At 38.5% G+C, this 17,436-nt stretch overlaps 2 protein-coding genes across 2 annotated transcripts; one reads left to right on the forward strand and one right to left on the reverse strand.

Moving 5' to 3' along the window:
- Nucleotides 1-7: 7 nt before the first annotated feature.
- LOC136262337 (3-hydroxy-3-methylglutaryl-coenzyme A reductase 2-like) lies at nt 8-11,130 on the forward strand. The gene is made up of 17 exons (XM_066056569.1): nt 8-192; nt 7,534-7,719; nt 7,774-7,967; nt 8,033-8,223; nt 8,278-8,384; nt 8,433-8,513; nt 8,586-8,720; nt 8,769-9,161; nt 9,214-9,329; nt 9,387-9,465; nt 9,516-9,674; nt 9,721-9,984; nt 10,033-10,142; nt 10,195-10,258; nt 10,316-10,456; nt 10,514-10,672; nt 10,725-11,130. The coding sequence occupies exons 2-17, from the start codon at nt 7,546-7,548 to the stop codon at nt 10,995-10,997; spliced, it is 2,640 nt and encodes an 879-aa protein (XP_065912641.1). The 5' UTR covers nt 8-192; nt 7,534-7,545; the 3' UTR covers nt 10,998-11,130.
- A 4,355-nt stretch (nt 11,131-15,485) lies between these two features.
- Nucleotides 15,486-17,405, reverse strand: LOC136259570 (coiled-coil domain-containing protein 122-like). The gene is made up of 7 exons (XM_066053041.1): nt 17,150-17,405; nt 16,813-16,828; nt 16,646-16,759; nt 16,512-16,593; nt 16,336-16,463; nt 16,004-16,188; nt 15,486-15,681 (listed from the first exon to the last, which is right to left on the reverse strand). Exons 1-7 carry the CDS (start codon nt 17,348-17,350, stop codon nt 15,553-15,555), a joined length of 855 nt encoding a protein of 284 aa, XP_065909113.1. The 5' UTR covers nt 17,351-17,405; the 3' UTR covers nt 15,486-15,552.
- Nucleotides 17,406-17,436: the final 31 nt, after the last annotated feature.

A 17,436-nucleotide genomic window follows, 5' to 3' on the forward strand; every position in this document is an offset into this window, starting at 1 on the left:
CTATATAACACTCACCTTATTCTATATAACGCAGGATTTACGACCAGACTCCACCCACTGCATTGTCTCGTGTCCCGACCACACCCACTGCATTTTGTGTAAGGTCTGGTGATATTGGGGCTCGGCCAGTCTGGGGAAAGAGGTTTCGTTTCGAAGTTACAAGCATTGACTTGAGTGTGAGTAACGATAAAAGTAAGTTTGTAGCTTACATAGATAATATAATAATTATACCTTATCTATGCTGGTAGTTAACATAATTATGATTAAATGCCCTTTTCGCCCTACCCATGGGATAAAAAAGCTGTCTGGCCAAGCGAGACTAGTATATTACAGTGCTGGACTACATGACATGCATTGGTAATAATAAGGCAACCAGAGCGAGACCAGAGTTCTTTACCTTATCAAGCATGCGCACGCACTAGAGAGGTCAAAGAATATATGAGAAAGTATAAGCAGAAATTATTTATAGTCAAAAGTTGAAGGTATCAGTAGACATTACTCTATGACATTTACTCTTGTCTTCACTGATGTGCTATATATTCATCCCAACTTACCTGGTTACTGCAGTGCATTGTTTTTTATATGTTCCCAGGTCTGGCCGGTCTGATTTTAAATGCTCCATACCTTATTGTGCCATTGACGATAACTGGATCGCTATGAAATTTTAGTAGCAAAAATCTTTCATTAATAAGGTTCTTATTTTGCCCTAAACACTTTCTGTTGCAAGGCGTTCAGCAGTTTAATTGGAATGGTACACATATTAAAATCCTGTGTATTAGTTTACTTCCCTAATAACAAACCGTTCTTGCTTCGCTGGGACTTATAAACTTGTAATTTTACTTTGCTGGGTGTTCATTAATATAATAGTGAACTTGAAAATAGTTTATTATTAATGGTTATTAAGTACTTTGGTAAGCATTACACAACACTCATGCAATATTATGAGTTCTTACAATTATAAAACAGCTATGTGATTGTGTATTTTGCATTTTCAATTTTCTGTGCTTAATTGCTCACCCATATCGAAGATGCTTGTGTTGTTATTCTTATGCTTAGCATGTCAGTTATCCACAATTGAAATTCACATGCCCAATAAAAACAAACTCATGAAGCGTTCTCACAGTTGTTGGTGTAGCCTACAAGCCAAATGCAAATACAACAAACATCAGCATGAAGAAAGATTCAATTGCTGGGCGCGCAATTAAGCACAGAAAATTGAAAATGCAAGCTCACAATGTTTTAAGTGCACTTAAGTACTTAATTAAAAGCCATTAAGATTCAAAATATGTTTTAACGCTAATGGCTTAAACCATTAAGCACCACTGTGCTATGCATTAAAGCAAGAGTTAACAACTCTTATAGTGTCACTATTGTAGCAGAGGAGATAACAAAGTTTCATCAAAGAAATCCAATGATTTCTGGAATGCATCAATGAGAAATGGAAGTTAGAGTATCAGAAATATAGAAGGGATACATTTTGATATTGTCATTTTTACTCACACTCCAGCCTGCAGCCCTCAAATTTGTGGATGTACAGTATATCGGGCAAATCACTTGTACCCATGTTATAACTACTAAATATGACTGTACCAATTCCAAATTACAAAAGTTGATCAATAATCCAATTTCTACTGAATTAATTACAAAAGCTCTAAATAGTTGATTGATAACCAAATTTCTACATCAAAATTCTGTCAATAATCCAATTTCAGTTATAGAAAATCTGAAATCTACATGTACGTGAAATAATTATTAAAGCACTAAATACTTATGAAATAGCTAGAAAAGTTCCAAATTGCTAATCAACAATCTGAAAAGTCATAATACCACAATCTAATTTTGTACTACCCTACTACAGCAATTTAATCTCCTTTTCTGCAGCTTTCTTCAATGACTTCATTGTTTTGTTCCTCCCAGACCTCTGGGCCATATCCTTCAAAGCTAAAACTTGCCTACTATATGAAATAATAGTTCATTTAATTTGATACCAAGTTGTACTTTGTTTGGTATCATCTTCATAAAATTCTACTTGCCAGCGAGTCCCAATCGCCTTTTTGCTGGTTGGTATTTTCAACCGGGCAACTTTCTCAGGTGCTTTTTAGATGTTCGTCTGCTTCTCTTTCGCTTTTTCACATGATACGTTAGCACTACATGCCACCTGTTCAATAGCCTGTCTGATCAATCGATGGCTTCAAAGACACAGCTTTAACATTTATAGGAACACTCTAGCAGTTTATTGATTCTACAGGTTTGGTCATTGCCAGTAGATCATTCCAATCATCATCCTCTAAGCTGTTAAATGTCTTGCATAATTTCCTGTGATCGTTTCCACCAGTATGCTCATGTTTTAGCCTGTTTCTAATTACTAATGTCTACCTTATAAGATAGCGAATCTGGTGGCAATACCTTAGAGAAAGATGAATGGGACTTTTTGTCCATGTAAAATATTGAAAGCCTCCATCACCATATCTCCTGGTGCCTCATCTGGAATTTTCTTTGTAATTACCAAAAACTTTATAGCCGTCACTGTGTACCGACAAGTTGACCATGATAAAATCACCCATCATTGCGTTGATTTGACACAGACTCTGAATTGCTATCGATTTGCTTTTTGATTGAGTGATTGTGGCAACGAGATTGATACAATCATTACCAAATTTTTCAACATTTTGACAACAGCTCTAACATGGTCAATATTGGCTTATCAAAAGGTTGTTATAGGCTTGGTTTTAGATGAGATCCACAATATTGTGATTTGTCCTCTTACTTGGTGGTCTAGACTTTGATCCTAGTATCACATTACTTTGTTAACATGGATCTAAGGGCATTAAAGTACATATGTGGATCAGAAAGATAATGGCTACCCTCAGATGAAATGCTGTACCTACGTGGTTACTGTCGAAAGGCCTAAAATGAAACTTGAGTCTATCAGCCTGTTTCCGATGTTTTATTTGCGGTTACTGGTGTATTTGCCCACTCTGTATGAAACAGCCTTCTTCAAAGTGACAGTATTGCTGCAACTCATCTTGTTGTAGAAATACAATCTGGTCCTTAGTCAAAGTGGCTGACATTGATCTATAAGATATCTCCTTATGGTCATTGAATGCAGGATGATAAGATGGCAAACTATCAAAAAAATTTTATGGGCCTTGTCAATGGTATTAACACCAATACAATATTTCTTTGCCAGCAACATGGTGAATTACCCAGTGGATGGAATACCAAACAGGTACTCTGGTGTGCAAAATACTATCATCATGTGTTGCCTGAAATACTTGATGGAAATTATTCCTTTACACTACAAACCTTCTATCTGGTTTAAAATTATAGCCACAGCAGGTTCAATTACTGAAGAAAGTCTTTGCTTCATGAGCAAAGCTGGAATAGCAAAGCATATGGAAGGACAGGTTTAACTTTCATAAAGTCTAATGTTTCATGTATGACATCATTACAGTTGAACTTTGAGAATGACATTTCATCTGTACTCTCTAGTTCATTCATCCATACTTACCAGCATGGAACCTTTACATGGAAGACATGATAATCTCCTAAACCCAAAGTACTGGTGTCTACCAATGATTGACTTCGATACTACATTGTTCATATCACTTCTTCCCGCATGACATGATTAAAGGCACTAAGAATTTTGGGTTATTATTGGATACATTTGGCCATGTTTTTCAAATACCAAGAATAAATATCTGATTTTGTGGTGGGTTGTAAATGATTACCGGTATGACCAAACATTTCTGGTGTGACATAACCAGGCTGTTACAGGCAAGATGATTTGTAGAATGTACCCTCTACATTGTTGCATGAATAATCAGAAAGTATATTCATTTCTGCTTACAGGTCAACGTTGAAACCGGGTCACTACAGTTGACCTGGATGACCCGCTGACCCGGATAGCAATCCGGGTCAGTCCCGGATTTATTTAAAGTGAAGCGTGCGCCAATTGCTATGTTTTGAGTGCTGACTAGCGCGTTAAGCACGAGGATGTCTATACTTAACGATGGTAGTCAGTGGGCATGATTCCACGTAAGCAAAAAGCAAGATACATTTCCTGCAAGTAGGTGTGGCTTTGTGCATACCAAACACACCATAATTTTAAAAAGTATGACACATTCCCAATATAAAGTGGGCATGGCTCACAAAAGAAACTGGCCTTGACGTATCTCATATAATAACAATCGATTAGTGGGCGTGGCTCACATAAGCCAGCAGGCAGCTATGAGCATGGTTTCATGCATACCTGTAGACTTTAATATCACCAATGGGCGTGGCTGCATGTATGGTTGTAGGGCAGTCGTCTGATAAGTGGGCGTGGATCACGAGAGAAGCTGAGTTGCATCAGGACTTGACTATGACATGTTTATACACTTCCGTACCGTCCAACTAAACAATTTGCTTCATACGTGATTCAATCCGGTCAGACCCGGATAATTTTTAAAGCGGGTCCGACCCGGATGACCCGGACAAAATATGACCCGGGTGACCTGACCCGGTTTCAACGCTGTTACAGGTACAGTACAGTAGGACCTCGATTATCTCAATTTTGATTATCCTCACCCTCGATTATCCAAACAGCATAAGTGAATGCTCTATTAGAGTATTTCATCATTAGATGGATGGACTAAACGTATGTTCAGTTGGACAGAACTCTATATCAATGAATGGGCTTCATTTATCCAGTTATCTAAACACTGTTATGATTGAACTGGCGCACAGGTGTTGAGATAATGGAGATCCTAAGCTTGACGTCCCCATGAACCACTCCAGCTTGTAATCTAGACCATCACCTATATCACCTAAAGCCTGAAGTTCTAAAGGTAGTGCTTTCCCTGAATTCAGCTAATGTATGTAGTGCAGATCCTCCAAGACTTTTTTCACGGTATTCTACAATTACAGCTCTTTCCTGTGAACAAAGGCCTAACACTTTTACCCTTTTAAATTGCAATCCATTATGAATTACTATATTAGTGTAGTTTTGACTGCTCTATTAGAGTATCTTGATCTTCATTAGCTAATGTTTTTTCCTTATAGGTAAATTCATACTCTTGAGTAGATTTCCTAATACATAGCTATACTGTTCTGTGTTTTTGCATATATTTGTGCAGCCAAACTATGATGGTTTAGTGTTCCTGCTGCAAGCCTACAACACACAAGTTCAAATTTCAAAGGGGGTTTACGGAATCCCAGGACCCCCACCCCCTGCATATGGTGTGCACTTATCAAAATATTTGAACGCGTGAACACTTCCATTGAAATGCCTGGGATCCTCTGTGTATCTTGCAAGATGTTAGTTATAAGGTTATATAATGTATTGTGTTCCAGTTATTGTAAAAATCATGTATTAAAAGTTCCTTCCTTGGTTGGTTGTTATTCCCACCCGGTTAATCCAACCTTCAGTTAATGGCTGATCTTCATTGTCTTTTGATAAATGATTTCAGGTTTGCTGTTTTGCCTTTTGTGGTTCTGACTAGTGCCTGCACCTTGACTTTCCTTTATATTCAATCATGCTGGTCATCACCTTCTTCTTCATTTAACAAAGCCATACCTGCTAACTAGTAGACACCATACCAGTAACTGCATAATAGGATTGACCACACCCGTTTATGATCTATCAGTACCAATAATGATCGAGCACCATGACACGCCCTCTAATGATCATCTAGCTGTTATTGCTCATATCAATCATGCCTCTTACTGGTAGCATGGTGGAAAAGAGCCATGGAAAGACCACGCCCTCAGAAGCAGTGGTGTATCCAGACTTTTCGCCATGCCTGGGCAATGGGTGGGCAAGCCATTTCCCATGCAACACACGTACACATGCCCATCTTCATATGGACATCAATATAACATGTTTAAAATGCATTATGCATCATCCTACACTACTGTATGCAAGATGACTAATATCAGCCTAATAGAAGCGAACGCCTAGCTAGCTATTGGCCTTCTAACATATTACATACATCTAGCTACATGTGTCTTAATACCAGACTACAAAGATTCTTGAATTAAAGCACGAGGCGCTCTATCACGTGATGACTATGCTCTGCCACTAGTTGTTAGCCTAGAAAAGTGGAAACAAAAAGAACAGAATTGCTGAATGAACAAGTACTCCATACCGTTTGAACTGAGCAGTATCCACACGGATAGATGGGTGCTAATTTCACAAATACCTTTAGACTGCTTTGCCTCCCAAGTTTTGACCACACCAATAACTACCATGATCACTTAGTCCAAATGTAAACCGTCCAGCCCACTATAGTGAAACCAATTTTTTGTCCTTCACTCCTTGCCACAATGCTGCGCGGTTTTTTGTAATCACGTGATCTTGCTTCTATTTATTGCCTCCTCTATTTGTGCACAATCAAGTTACTCGTAGGGAAAATCCCTTGGATAACCCCATCTCTGTTTAGCCAAAAAGAAGGAAACCATCGACGAAAATGGCACGGTGAGTGTTGTATAAGTTGTACTATACTTATTCTTGTACAGTGACTAGTTAAGTAACTTTAGCAAAATCTCGAGCTATCCAGCCCACGTCTTTATAATTACTCTAGGAGCTGATGGTGGGGCAAAGAAGTCTGATGCCCTGGCTTGCCTGGGTTTGGCTACGCCACTGCTCAGAAGTAGGCCAGTCATCCGATGCCCACTCAAGATACTCTAATAAAGCAGTCACCTAAATACAGCAGCCATGTAATGGAACAATTACACGTGTTTATCATAACCTAAGGAAGATACATTGTAATACCATCATTCATGTCTCTAGTTTTTATCGTAGGACTAATTTTAATCACACTACTAATATATGAAAAGTTAGTGAAAATTTGCAAATTCATGAGGTGGAGATAAAAAAATTGTGACACTTCCATCAGGTAGAAACAGTAATCAAGAAATCAACTTGACTTGGCCTTAGCATGGTGGCAGTGGTTCATGTGACCACAGATAGGGATGTGGTCATAGAGTATCTTTATTGATGGACCACAAATTTTTTTCGTGGCCTACTGCCTTTAGCTAATACTGTACTAGCTACACGACAGCAGTCAAGAACGTCACTAAATCATTTTTACCACCATAGCTACTAGTGCTGCAAAATCAAGATACTCTAATAGAGCAGTCATGCATGTAACTTTTCATTGTAAATCATATTTTTGTACAAAAATTTGTCAATTTTTTTTCACAGAATTAAAGCGAATTATGGTATAAGCCTTGGAGCACCATAACTTGGTGTTCGAAAACATATAAGCCTGAAACTTACTCCATCCATTCAGCTATGTTGGTGCTAACAACTGACCAAATTTTGAGTCAATGGTGTTGGTATATCTGAAGTTATAAATTGTCAAGCTTGGTAAATTATATGTGTGTGGAAGAACCCTTTTCGCAAATTCGGAAAGATGGTGAGGATGGCTTGTTTCCTTAGCTGCAAATATAGCTATTGCAATAGAAAAGCAGTCTATTGTATGAAACACTAGTTAATGTACAGCCTTTCTACATAATTACCTATCACTGATTTTTCTCTGTTGCTTACAGCAAAGAGCCACCATGGGTGTAGACAATGCTAACTTGAGGAAACTGTTTTGGATGCAAGGAAATTTTTGTGTGCACTATCAGTGGGAGATCATCCTGTCTACTATTGTACTCTGCATTGTGTTGATACGCTATGCCAATCTGATGTCTATCTCCAATGCTGCTGACTTGACTCCAGATACTCAACCTGTAAGGAATATAATGGGCTTGTTCCTGTACCTTTTAGTTGGTGCTTTCTTTCAGGACACCAGTGTGGCAATTGTTTCTATAGTGAGTGTTCTGGCTGTTGCTCAGATTAGCTGGTGGATGTCCCGTTTATGGCGCAAGGGAAAGTCGATTGTCGTGTTCTGGACTATTCTTGTGTTCATTGTTATGGTACTAGCCCTGTTTAGTGCTGTCACACTCTTCTGCACTAACAGAACTGCCACTGATCTTGTGTAAGTTGGCTACAATTAGAATAAGGGGGTTTGTAATTGTGTGTATGTATATCTCCTTCATGCAGGCAATTGTTGCCATTTGCTTTGTTGTTGAGCGACATAGCAAGGGCATCATCTCTGGCTGAGATGGTTATCAAATCACACACGGTCAGTGAAGTCCGTGCTAACATTTCTGAGACCATAGCATTACTGGGGCCTGGAATTACTCTGGACATTTTGACTGAGATGTTGTTCATTGGAATGGGCTCATTAGCTGGTATGTCAAATATTACCCAGGATTAGCTGGATAATTTTCTTTAATTTTTCTTAGGAATTCCACAGTTGGCACATATCTGTTACTACAGCTGCATCGCAATGTTTATTAACTTTGTGGTCTTGTTGTCGGTTTTCCCAGCACTTCTTTCACTAGTTCTTGAAGTAATGTTATTAATTGTTCATATGTAGCTAGTTTAATATGTACAACAGGTGTATTCTGTTGAGCATGGAAATGAACTACTTGGAGGCACTACCCATAATCCTCTAATGTTCCGATTGAAGATCATGACAGTGAGTCTACAGTATATAGTTAAAATACTAGCTATGCTTAGAGGTTGATTATTAAGCTAATTTCTTATACAGGTGATGGGTCTTGCTGCCACTCATCTACTGGCTTACATCATAATGGGGGGACACCACTATGTTCCAACTAACTCAACCAGTGAACCATTTTCCGATGAACTGCCTACATCTGACATTAATTGGTTTACTCACCAGGTAAGTTAGCAGTATACTTGAGCGTACTGTTATGATATAGTTGTGTAGATGGTGACTGTTGCGGTTGCGTTCCTGTTGTTTCTCCGATGTGCGTTACTTGGGAAATCAACAGCAAAGAGTTCCACAGTAGATAGTAATAGTCGTGAAGGGGTTCCTGCTACTGCTGGTACTACAAAGCCTCCTGAACCCAAAACCAACGGCACAGTAGTTAGGAAAAAGATGGAAAATGGAATGTTACCCGGAATAGCAGTAAATAGAGCTATTTCAAGTCAAGCATCAATGCAACAGTTAATGGCAAACAGGAAGGAGTTTCTTCGAGCTTCTGTCCGTGTTAGCTGCAACCTGAATGAGATACCTGCTGAAAATACATCCTTGTCTGAGGAATCAGAATCCAGCAGTTCGCGGTCACTGGCAGAGTGTATGTCAGTGCTAAAAGCACCTGTAAGACCCAGTGTGGTTCCTAATTATGTTGATTAATTGTAATTTTGTGCAGAATGGACCTGAAGAGCTAACCGATGAAGAGGTGATAAAGTTAGTCAAGTACCGACGTATTCAAGCATACAAATTGGAGACTGTCTTGGCCAATCCAGAAAGAGGAGTGAACATCAGGTAGCAATCTAAGGTTATTTATGATATAAGCCATGATCAGTATACAACACCATATAGGAGATCTATTGTGTCCGACAAGTTGTCCTCACCAGAAGCATTAGCAGGACTACCCTATACAAATTATGACTACTCATTGGTAATCACTTTGTGATAATGGTGCTGTTGTTGTTCATGTTGTTGTGATAGGTGATGGGAGCTTGTTGTGAGAATGTAGTTGGTTATATGCCAATCCCAGTGGGCGTAGCTGGACCATTATTGTTAGATGGCAAAAAATATGAGGTGCCACTAGCCACCACAGAAGGTTGTCTAGTTGCTAGCACCAACAGAGGCTTCAGAGCGTTGTCTGTAAGCATGCCATATATCCTCTTGATGCAAATTAAATTGATTGTAGGAAGAAGGAGGCATTGACAGTTACTTGCTGGGTAATGGAATGACCAGGGGACCAGCGCTGAGGTGTCTTTCAGCTGGGAAGGCTAGTGAGATTAAGCTGTGGATAGAGAAACCAGAAAACTTTAAACAAATTGAGGACACTTTCAACTCTACCAGCAGATTTGCCAAACTGAAATCAATCCAGATTTCCATTGCTGGACGGCTTTTATTTATGAGATTCAGAGCTACTACAGGGGATGCAATGGGAATGAACATGATATCTAAGGTTTGCTTGAGGCATAACCTTATGTACTGTATCCACCTCTGGATGTAGGGAGTAGAAAAATCTTTGAAGTATCTACAAGAAGAACACTTTCCAGAAATGGAAGTATTAAGTCTGTCTGGGAACTTTTGTGTTGACAAGAAACCATCTGCTATCAATTGGTAAGTGTAATGGACACACTAATGGACTAAAAGTAAATAAATTGTGTGATAGGATTGAGGGAAGAGGAAAGTCTGTGGTCTGTGAAGCTATTGTTCCTGGCAAATTGATAAAAGAGGTGAACTGCACGTCACCATGGCTTGCTTGTGTTCACATGTGCTAATAATAATACCAGGTATTGAAAACTGATGTGCGTGCATTGGTGGAATTAAACATTTCTAAAAATCTAATTGGATCTACCATGGCTGGGTCAATTGGTGGCTTCAATGCTCATGCGGCTAACCTTGTGACTGCCTTGTACATTGCTACTGGCCAGGTGAGTGACAACTGGTAGCCTTTCACGGCTAATTGTGAAATGTTACAATAATAATAGGACCCAGCTCAAAATGTAGGGAGTTCTAATTGCATTACACTTATGGAGGCATCTGGTCCACTTGGAGAAGATCTCTATATGTCTTGTACAATGCCCAGTATTGAGGTTGGCACTGTGGGTGGTGGTACTGTGTTACCAGCACAATCTGCCTGTCTGAAAGTATGGTAGCTACCTAACTTAGTAACCTGTATATGTTATCAATTATTTCCAGATGTTGGGAGTGCATGGAGCACATTCCGAGGCACCGGGTGAAAATGCCAACCAGCTTGCACGAATTGTGTGTGCCACAGTAATGGCTGGAGAGTTGTCCCTCTTGTCAGCTTTAGCAGCTGGCCACCTAGTAAAGAGTCATCTTATCCACAATCGATCAAAGCTCGGACTTTCAAATAAAGCAACACATTTATTACATTCATCACTGAATATTGCAAATGAACCCATTGTTGAAGAAAGCAAAGAAGCTACAAAGCCAATGTTCACTTTGTAATGATCTACAGAACAGAATTCTATATTTATTTTTGGTTTGTAAAACTCCTAATTTATACTGGACATTATTCATATCACTGGTATTAAATGTTGTGATTTAAGTGTTTATACTCTTGGTCCATTTTCAACTGTTACATCTCAGATTGTAGTCTACAATTCTTTTCAGCACGGCGTCTGAGACTGAGAGATTGTACTTGTCTGTGTATCCTTGTCAGCTGTGCTTGGACTGGATTAAAGTTTTAACTAAATGTTTTGATGCAAGGGCCATAATCTGGTACAAATCCACTGGGAAAGAGGCAGTTGCCATGCAAATACAAAATAATTTTTCAAAGTTGCATATCGTACAGTACGACAGTACTGTAGACCTGAATCATCAACTTTGCACTTTTCATAATATCACAGCTGCAGCCTCACATATCTTCATTGCACCTTGACAGTATTGGTTAAAGCCCAAAAGTACTTTCAGTGTGATCCTAATAAGGTTTGGTATCCACAACTGTTGCTTAACATTTTTTTTTCTAATTAGGTAATATCAAGTGTGTATAAAGTTTACTGTATGCCACAAACTTCCCCACCACTAAGGCCACTTTGTAGGTCCTCCTAAAAAATGTTTGCAACTTGAAGTAGACAGGAATAAGAGTGACAAATTCTGTATACACACCTCCTTTCTATATACAATCCATGTTTTTGATCTCAGCTAGTTTTCTTTTTGACAGTTACATACCATATATTATGGGAATGAGAAAGCATTCATCAATGGTCAGCTGTACCACACTACTGTGAATCGATGCATTGTCAGTGAAAAGTATCGGGACACAGAGGACAAAGGTAGGCCCATGATGCATGTACTATACAGTATGTAAGTCAGGTAGTTAGCACTAATTTAAAAAAAAATCATTGCTGATAGATGCCGGTGCATGATGGTTCTCTGGCAGCTAGCATTTTGTGATCACAGGTCTGGATGCCGGCTCTGTCACTGCTAAAGGCTCCACTTAGCTGTTTGGCACAGAGTGGAAAAGTTCAATATAATTCTCACTCTTCTTATTGAGATCGTATATTATGTTTTTTGATAAGATTACTTCACGATGGTGATGATGGAAAGGTAACAGTATGTAGTTCTAATAACATATTGGTGTGTATTCATATCCACACTTGTTTTTAAACTCTACATAAGGAAAGGTTGGTGTTGATAACCATTACAGCTCTGTGTATCATTGATCAGAATATCAGTGCACTCCTGATGGTTTTGTTGTCAATAAATTTTAAGCCATATACATGCATGCTTGCTATGGTTTCATTATGACTGTCATATATGACTTCAGTGACAGTGAATGTTAATTACATGCATGAATTGTTCTGGTTTCTGATTCTTACAAGATGTAACTTATTTAATCACTGTCCATCATAGCAATAATAACAAATGTAGAGTGGTAGCCTATAGAAGGACTAAAAGGAATTTGAGTTATTTCCAAGAAATGGTCACTGCTATTTCTTTGGAAAAATTCTTTTCAGATAGCTAGCTATCTTAATGTCACAGACTCACTGCTATTTCTTGGGAAACAATTCTTTCTCAGCAAGATGGCCTTTTCGCAGGCCGATTACACAGTATTAGATATCAAGCTCAATTTTCTAGTTGTTCAAACTGGAAGGTAGAAGTGTTGAAAGATTGACAAATTGATCTACACATAACTCATGGTACATACAATAGGATTGACTACTTTATTTTAGTCTGATAAAGGAATACTGCCCATGCTATTTTGTAACAAAGTAGCTGAAATATCCCTGATCACACAATAAGTACTTCTAAAAATTTGCTGTCTTGCACACAGAGACCAGTGTTATATTTAGAGTGGAGTCTCACAATGTAAGTGATGAAGCCATGAAAGTTGGTAGGTCTGTGAGCTGAGAAGGGGGCTAGGCACATAGACACACAAGAGAGGAGCATCACATCGGCAATCATCTGGAGTGTATACCATTAACATTGTGAGACTCCAGACTAAATGTAACACTGGTTTCTGTGTGCAAGGCAGCAAATTTAGTTTCAAAGCAAGTCTTATTGTGTGTTCAGGGATATTGGAGCTACTTTGTTACAACAGGCTGCGTTCCTTTTTCAGATTAAATATAAAGTAGCCCATCCTACTGTACGTATCATGAGTTGTCATGTAGATCAATTTATCAATCTTTAGACACTTCTACCTTTCAGTTTGAAAGTAGAGAATTGAGCTTGATATCTAATGCAGTATAATTGTCTTGTTGATGGCCTGCAAAAAGGCCATCTTGCTGAGAAAGAGTTCCTTTCCAAGAAATAACAGTGACATTCAGATAGCTATCTGAAAAGAATTTTTCCAAAGAAATAGCAGTGGCTATTTCTTGGAAATAACTCAAATTCTTTTTAAGTCCTTTATATAGGCCACCACAACTCTACATATTTGTTATTATTGCTGTCAATAGCTAGCTAATTGAAGGAAAGCGATTAAGCATTACACATCACTGAGATAATCAGAAACTAAAACAAGTATAACAGTGAGGGCAACAACTGAACGATATGGCACATATTTGTACGACTAATGTAACTAACCTACCAGTTATGGAATGTTTAGTTCTCTTCACAGAATACAGGTAGTAAAAGAACCCCATTTATTCTGCCAAATGGAAGATTCATCAGGTGGTATTCAGTGTTATCTATCATTGAACAAGCAGACAGTTGCAAGATTGTGTGAGCTGAAATCCGGATATACATGCTATGGACAGTTCAGCTGCATGGGTATGGCCTGTAGGGTGATCCATTGTAAATATAGGGATTGAGATATGTATGGTAACACCCTTATAGCAACTCAAACACAGCCCCTGAAACCGATTTTGGCAAAATCACCTCTCTGCCTTCCCCTAATAAAGTCTTGAAGGTTTGCATTCAGTTTGACAAGTGGAACTGAAAGTTGTGGCTAGTGGACATGAACCAATAATTTTCATGGATTTGAGATAGTGGGAAAACTAGAAAGGTCTTAGCTACTCCAATACAAACAAATGCTCTGTGACGTATGAATAGCCTCAAAATCAAATATGATAGACCAGCAGACTAGAATAGAAGCCTATAAACATATCACGATGTGCTTTGCACCACTTTAATACTCAAAAGTTTCAGAACACACTTCAGACTTGTTGCTGATTGGGTGAATTACTAGAGACAATATTCAACCAAATGGCCAAACAGAAGGGAGAGGCACTTCAACCTGAAGGGTTTTGGAACTCTTCTGCTCAAGGTCTCATGGTCAGGTACTATAATCTCTCAAGGTCACACTTTGGATCTCAAAATTTATGAAGAATTAAAAGAAAAAAAACTGTGACAACTCAAAATCCCACAATCAATGAACCTATGGATGGTTAAGTCTCACATTTTTGCTTGGCCTTTACTATAGTTTTCACTAGTGTTAATCAACTTTGAATGTATGTTGTGATCTGCATGTGCACTATAATATAGAGGTCTACAGTAACAAGAACAATAATAATAATGAATGGACATGCACAATGACAAGAATACCGGTAGTCTCGTGCCCAGATCCCACCCACTGCGTTGAGTAGGGTCTGGTGACAAATGCTAGAGTTTTGGGCCCTACGCGCCATTTTCTTTTCTAACCAACCAGACACTTTAATTCGGCTACAATGCGATTTGATAGGCTAGGATGACGAAGATGGCCAACTGGAACCATGGATACAAATGCATAAACAATAATTTATGGCAGCAGGCCCAAAAAAACATAGTGTAAGTCACCAGACCCTACTCATGAAACTAGAATACTGGAGGCAGGAATTAACCACGTTGGTAGCATGTCAGTATGTATACATATACACATATCAGTTTATTGCATGTTTTTGGTAAATTAAGTATTGAATTTTTATTCTGTATTTTTCTGTTTGATGTGCATGGCTTCACAAATTTCAGCCTACTTGACTTGCCATTATATATAATAGTGAGATTGTGATTTGATAGTCAGTACCATGATTTTGGTCTTTGAATGTGGCTGGCATGCTATGCAAGGTCATTGTACTGTAACTTGTCTACATACTGATATAGATAAATTGGCAGTAGCCATGAACAAATATTTCATCACTGTAAAATCCCACGTAGCTAACCAGGCATACAATGAAGCTCCTTGCTGTAAATGTTGACAAAGATTTTTAATTTCATCTCATGCAGTGCAGCAACTGAAGGATGCATGTGCATGAGCTGTCGGACTTGACTCTGAATACTCAACCTGTATAATGAGCTTGTTCCTGCATCTGAGGCACTGGGTGAAAATACTACATGCCACAGTAGTTATCCCCCTTACAGCTGATCACCTAGTGAAGAACCATCTTATCCATATAAATTGATCAAAGCTCTAACTGCCAACTATAGCAATGCAGTCATCATTATACTCATCATTAAATATGACAAATGGCATCATTGAAGAAAGCACTATGCAGAGAAGCCACTGTTCACTCTATAATGCCAGATCCAAACAGCAGAGCTCAATTGTTTGTAAAGGTCACAATTATACTCATACTAATGTTATGTCTTAATGTTCTTGGTCCATTTTCATTTTCAACTGTTTTATTTCAGATTGTAGTCTGCGGTTCTTCTCAGCACAATGTCTGAGAGATTGCACTTGTCTGTGCATTCTTGTCAGCTGTGCTTGCTTCCTTTTCTAACAGTGACAAATACACTTGTAGTATTAAAGTTTACGCACAAACATTTTGTACTGGTGACATTGCAATATTAATTTACTATTCCAGAGTTGATTTAAAAATCAGCTGTGTTAACAAGCCAACATGTCCACCAAAACTATATACTGAGCAGAACTTATCTAAGCTGGTCACTTTTGAAATTTCTTGGCCTTAATAAGCAGGTGGCTAAACAATTTGATTGTTGAATATAATTTACTTGCAATTAAAGTCAACCAGTCAGAGGTGACCTTTCTAACTTCTAAACAGGAAGCTGCTAAGGTTCCACCGCACTGTGAGTATTACCTTCAGTAGTTCAATATCCTGCTGAAGTTGTTGGATTATTTTTCTGTTGACAAGTTCTTGATCATGAAGCTCTACTTGTTCCATTGCTTGACTATCCTTGGCAGCCTCCAAAACACAAATTTTCTCTCGCAACTGCTTCACTTCATCAGTAACGTGTTCCTCAACGTTAGATGACTTTGCTAACTCTAATGAAATTTAAGGATTATAAATATGTAATTGATGTGAAGGGAAGAACTGATGTGGAGCCACAGCCATGTGCTAAGTAAGGTACAGCCATATACCATATATGTGGCACTTTCATTAATAAACTACTTTAGCAGACTGTTACTTACTTTCATCGATGGCTTCAGAAATTTGTCCTTCTAGTAGAGTAATTTTCCCATACAACTCATGAGATTGTTCGGCATTTGTGACCTTCTGAATATGGTCCTGCATTTTCTGATGATACTTAACATATAATCTATTGTATAGTACATCATGTTCAATAACTAAATCATCCATCAAGTACCTTTGATTAGATTCTAACTGAAGTTGACCATCAAATAATTTCATTTGCAATAAACTGTTCTCTTTTACTAAACTGAATATGTCTACAATACTAGAATAGATAGCACACATTAATGTGTAGAACAATAACGTTACCATTCTTTAACGTGCAGCACTTGGTCTCAGTGCTGGCAGCCTTATCTTGTGCTAAACACACCTGCTTGGCTACAGCATGTATGTCTGCAGTGATCTTGATATGTTTCTGTCCCTCTGATCAGAGTTTTGACTTTAGCGAAGTACATGTGCAAGTTATATACACTTGCCTTCTTGTATTTTATCCTGTAAAACACAAAACCATCAGTTACCATTATAAACATGCTACTTGGGCTGGTCAAGGCATGAAAATTCAGCATGTGAGAGATGATATTATAGTAAATGTGGTATATGGAATGAGTCACTCACTCCACTTGTGAAGGAGGGGTGTCGCTGGACTAAAAGCAAGCAACAGAAGTAACATGTAGCTAACACTGACTGGTGGGTGATATAACTGTTCTTGCAAAACTTTATTAAGTAGCTATGGTAACAACAACAAAAAAACTAGTTACTTGCATAATTTCTGCTACTAGGTGTTTAGGAATTGCATGTGTGAGGGTAAATTACTTTTAATAAAGACAACTTTTCTTGTCCTTCAGCAATTTCTGTACACTGGGAGTGTTGGGCCTGAAGTAGCTCGTTAGTGAGGGCTGGTAAACTGGTGTCTTCATCACTTTCCTCCTGACTGTGACAAGAAACAGACCTCGCTTCCAATTCGCTAGTCGATATCAATGGAATCCTGAATTCTTTTTCACTCTCGGTTTCCATATGAACTACTATAGTTTCGCGCGAAAACACGCGAGATGCGGCGCACTGTCAACACACATCACGTGAGAACTTCAAGAACAGCTGAT

This window comes from Dysidea avara, chromosome 7 (assembly GCF_963678975.1).
Source record: "Dysidea avara chromosome 7, odDysAvar1.4, whole genome shotgun sequence".
NCBI classification, from domain to species: domain Eukaryota; kingdom Metazoa; phylum Porifera; class Demospongiae; order Dictyoceratida; family Dysideidae; genus Dysidea; species Dysidea avara.

What these genes read in the sequence shown, in the direction of transcription:
- LOC136262337 (XM_066056569.1), top strand. Translation starts at nt 7,546, where the DNA reads ATGGGTGTAGACAATGCTAACTTGAGGAAACTGTTTTGGATGCAAGGA. An exon ending in TTAATTGGTTTACTCACCAG is followed by an intron (nt 8,721 to 8,768) that starts GTAAGTTAGCAG and finishes ATAGTTGTGTAG; the next exon opens with ATGGTGACTGTTGCGGTTGC. An exon ending in TGTCAGTGCTAAAAGCACCT is followed by an intron (nt 9,162 to 9,213) that starts GTAAGACCCAGT and finishes AATTTTGTGCAG; the next exon opens with AATGGACCTGAAGAGCTAAC.
- LOC136259570 (XM_066053041.1), bottom strand. Translation starts at nt 17,350, where the DNA reads ATGGAAACCGAGAGTGAAAAAGAATTCAGGATTCCATTGATATCGACT. An exon ending in GTGCTGCACGTTAAAGAATG is followed by an intron (nt 16,594 to 16,645) that starts GTAACGTTATTG and finishes CTAGTATTGTAG; the next exon opens with ACATATTCAGTTTAGTAAAA. An exon ending in CAGTTAGAATCTAATCAAAG is followed by an intron (nt 16,464 to 16,511) that starts GTACTTGATGGA and finishes ACTATACAATAG; the next exon opens with ATTATATGTTAAGTATCATC.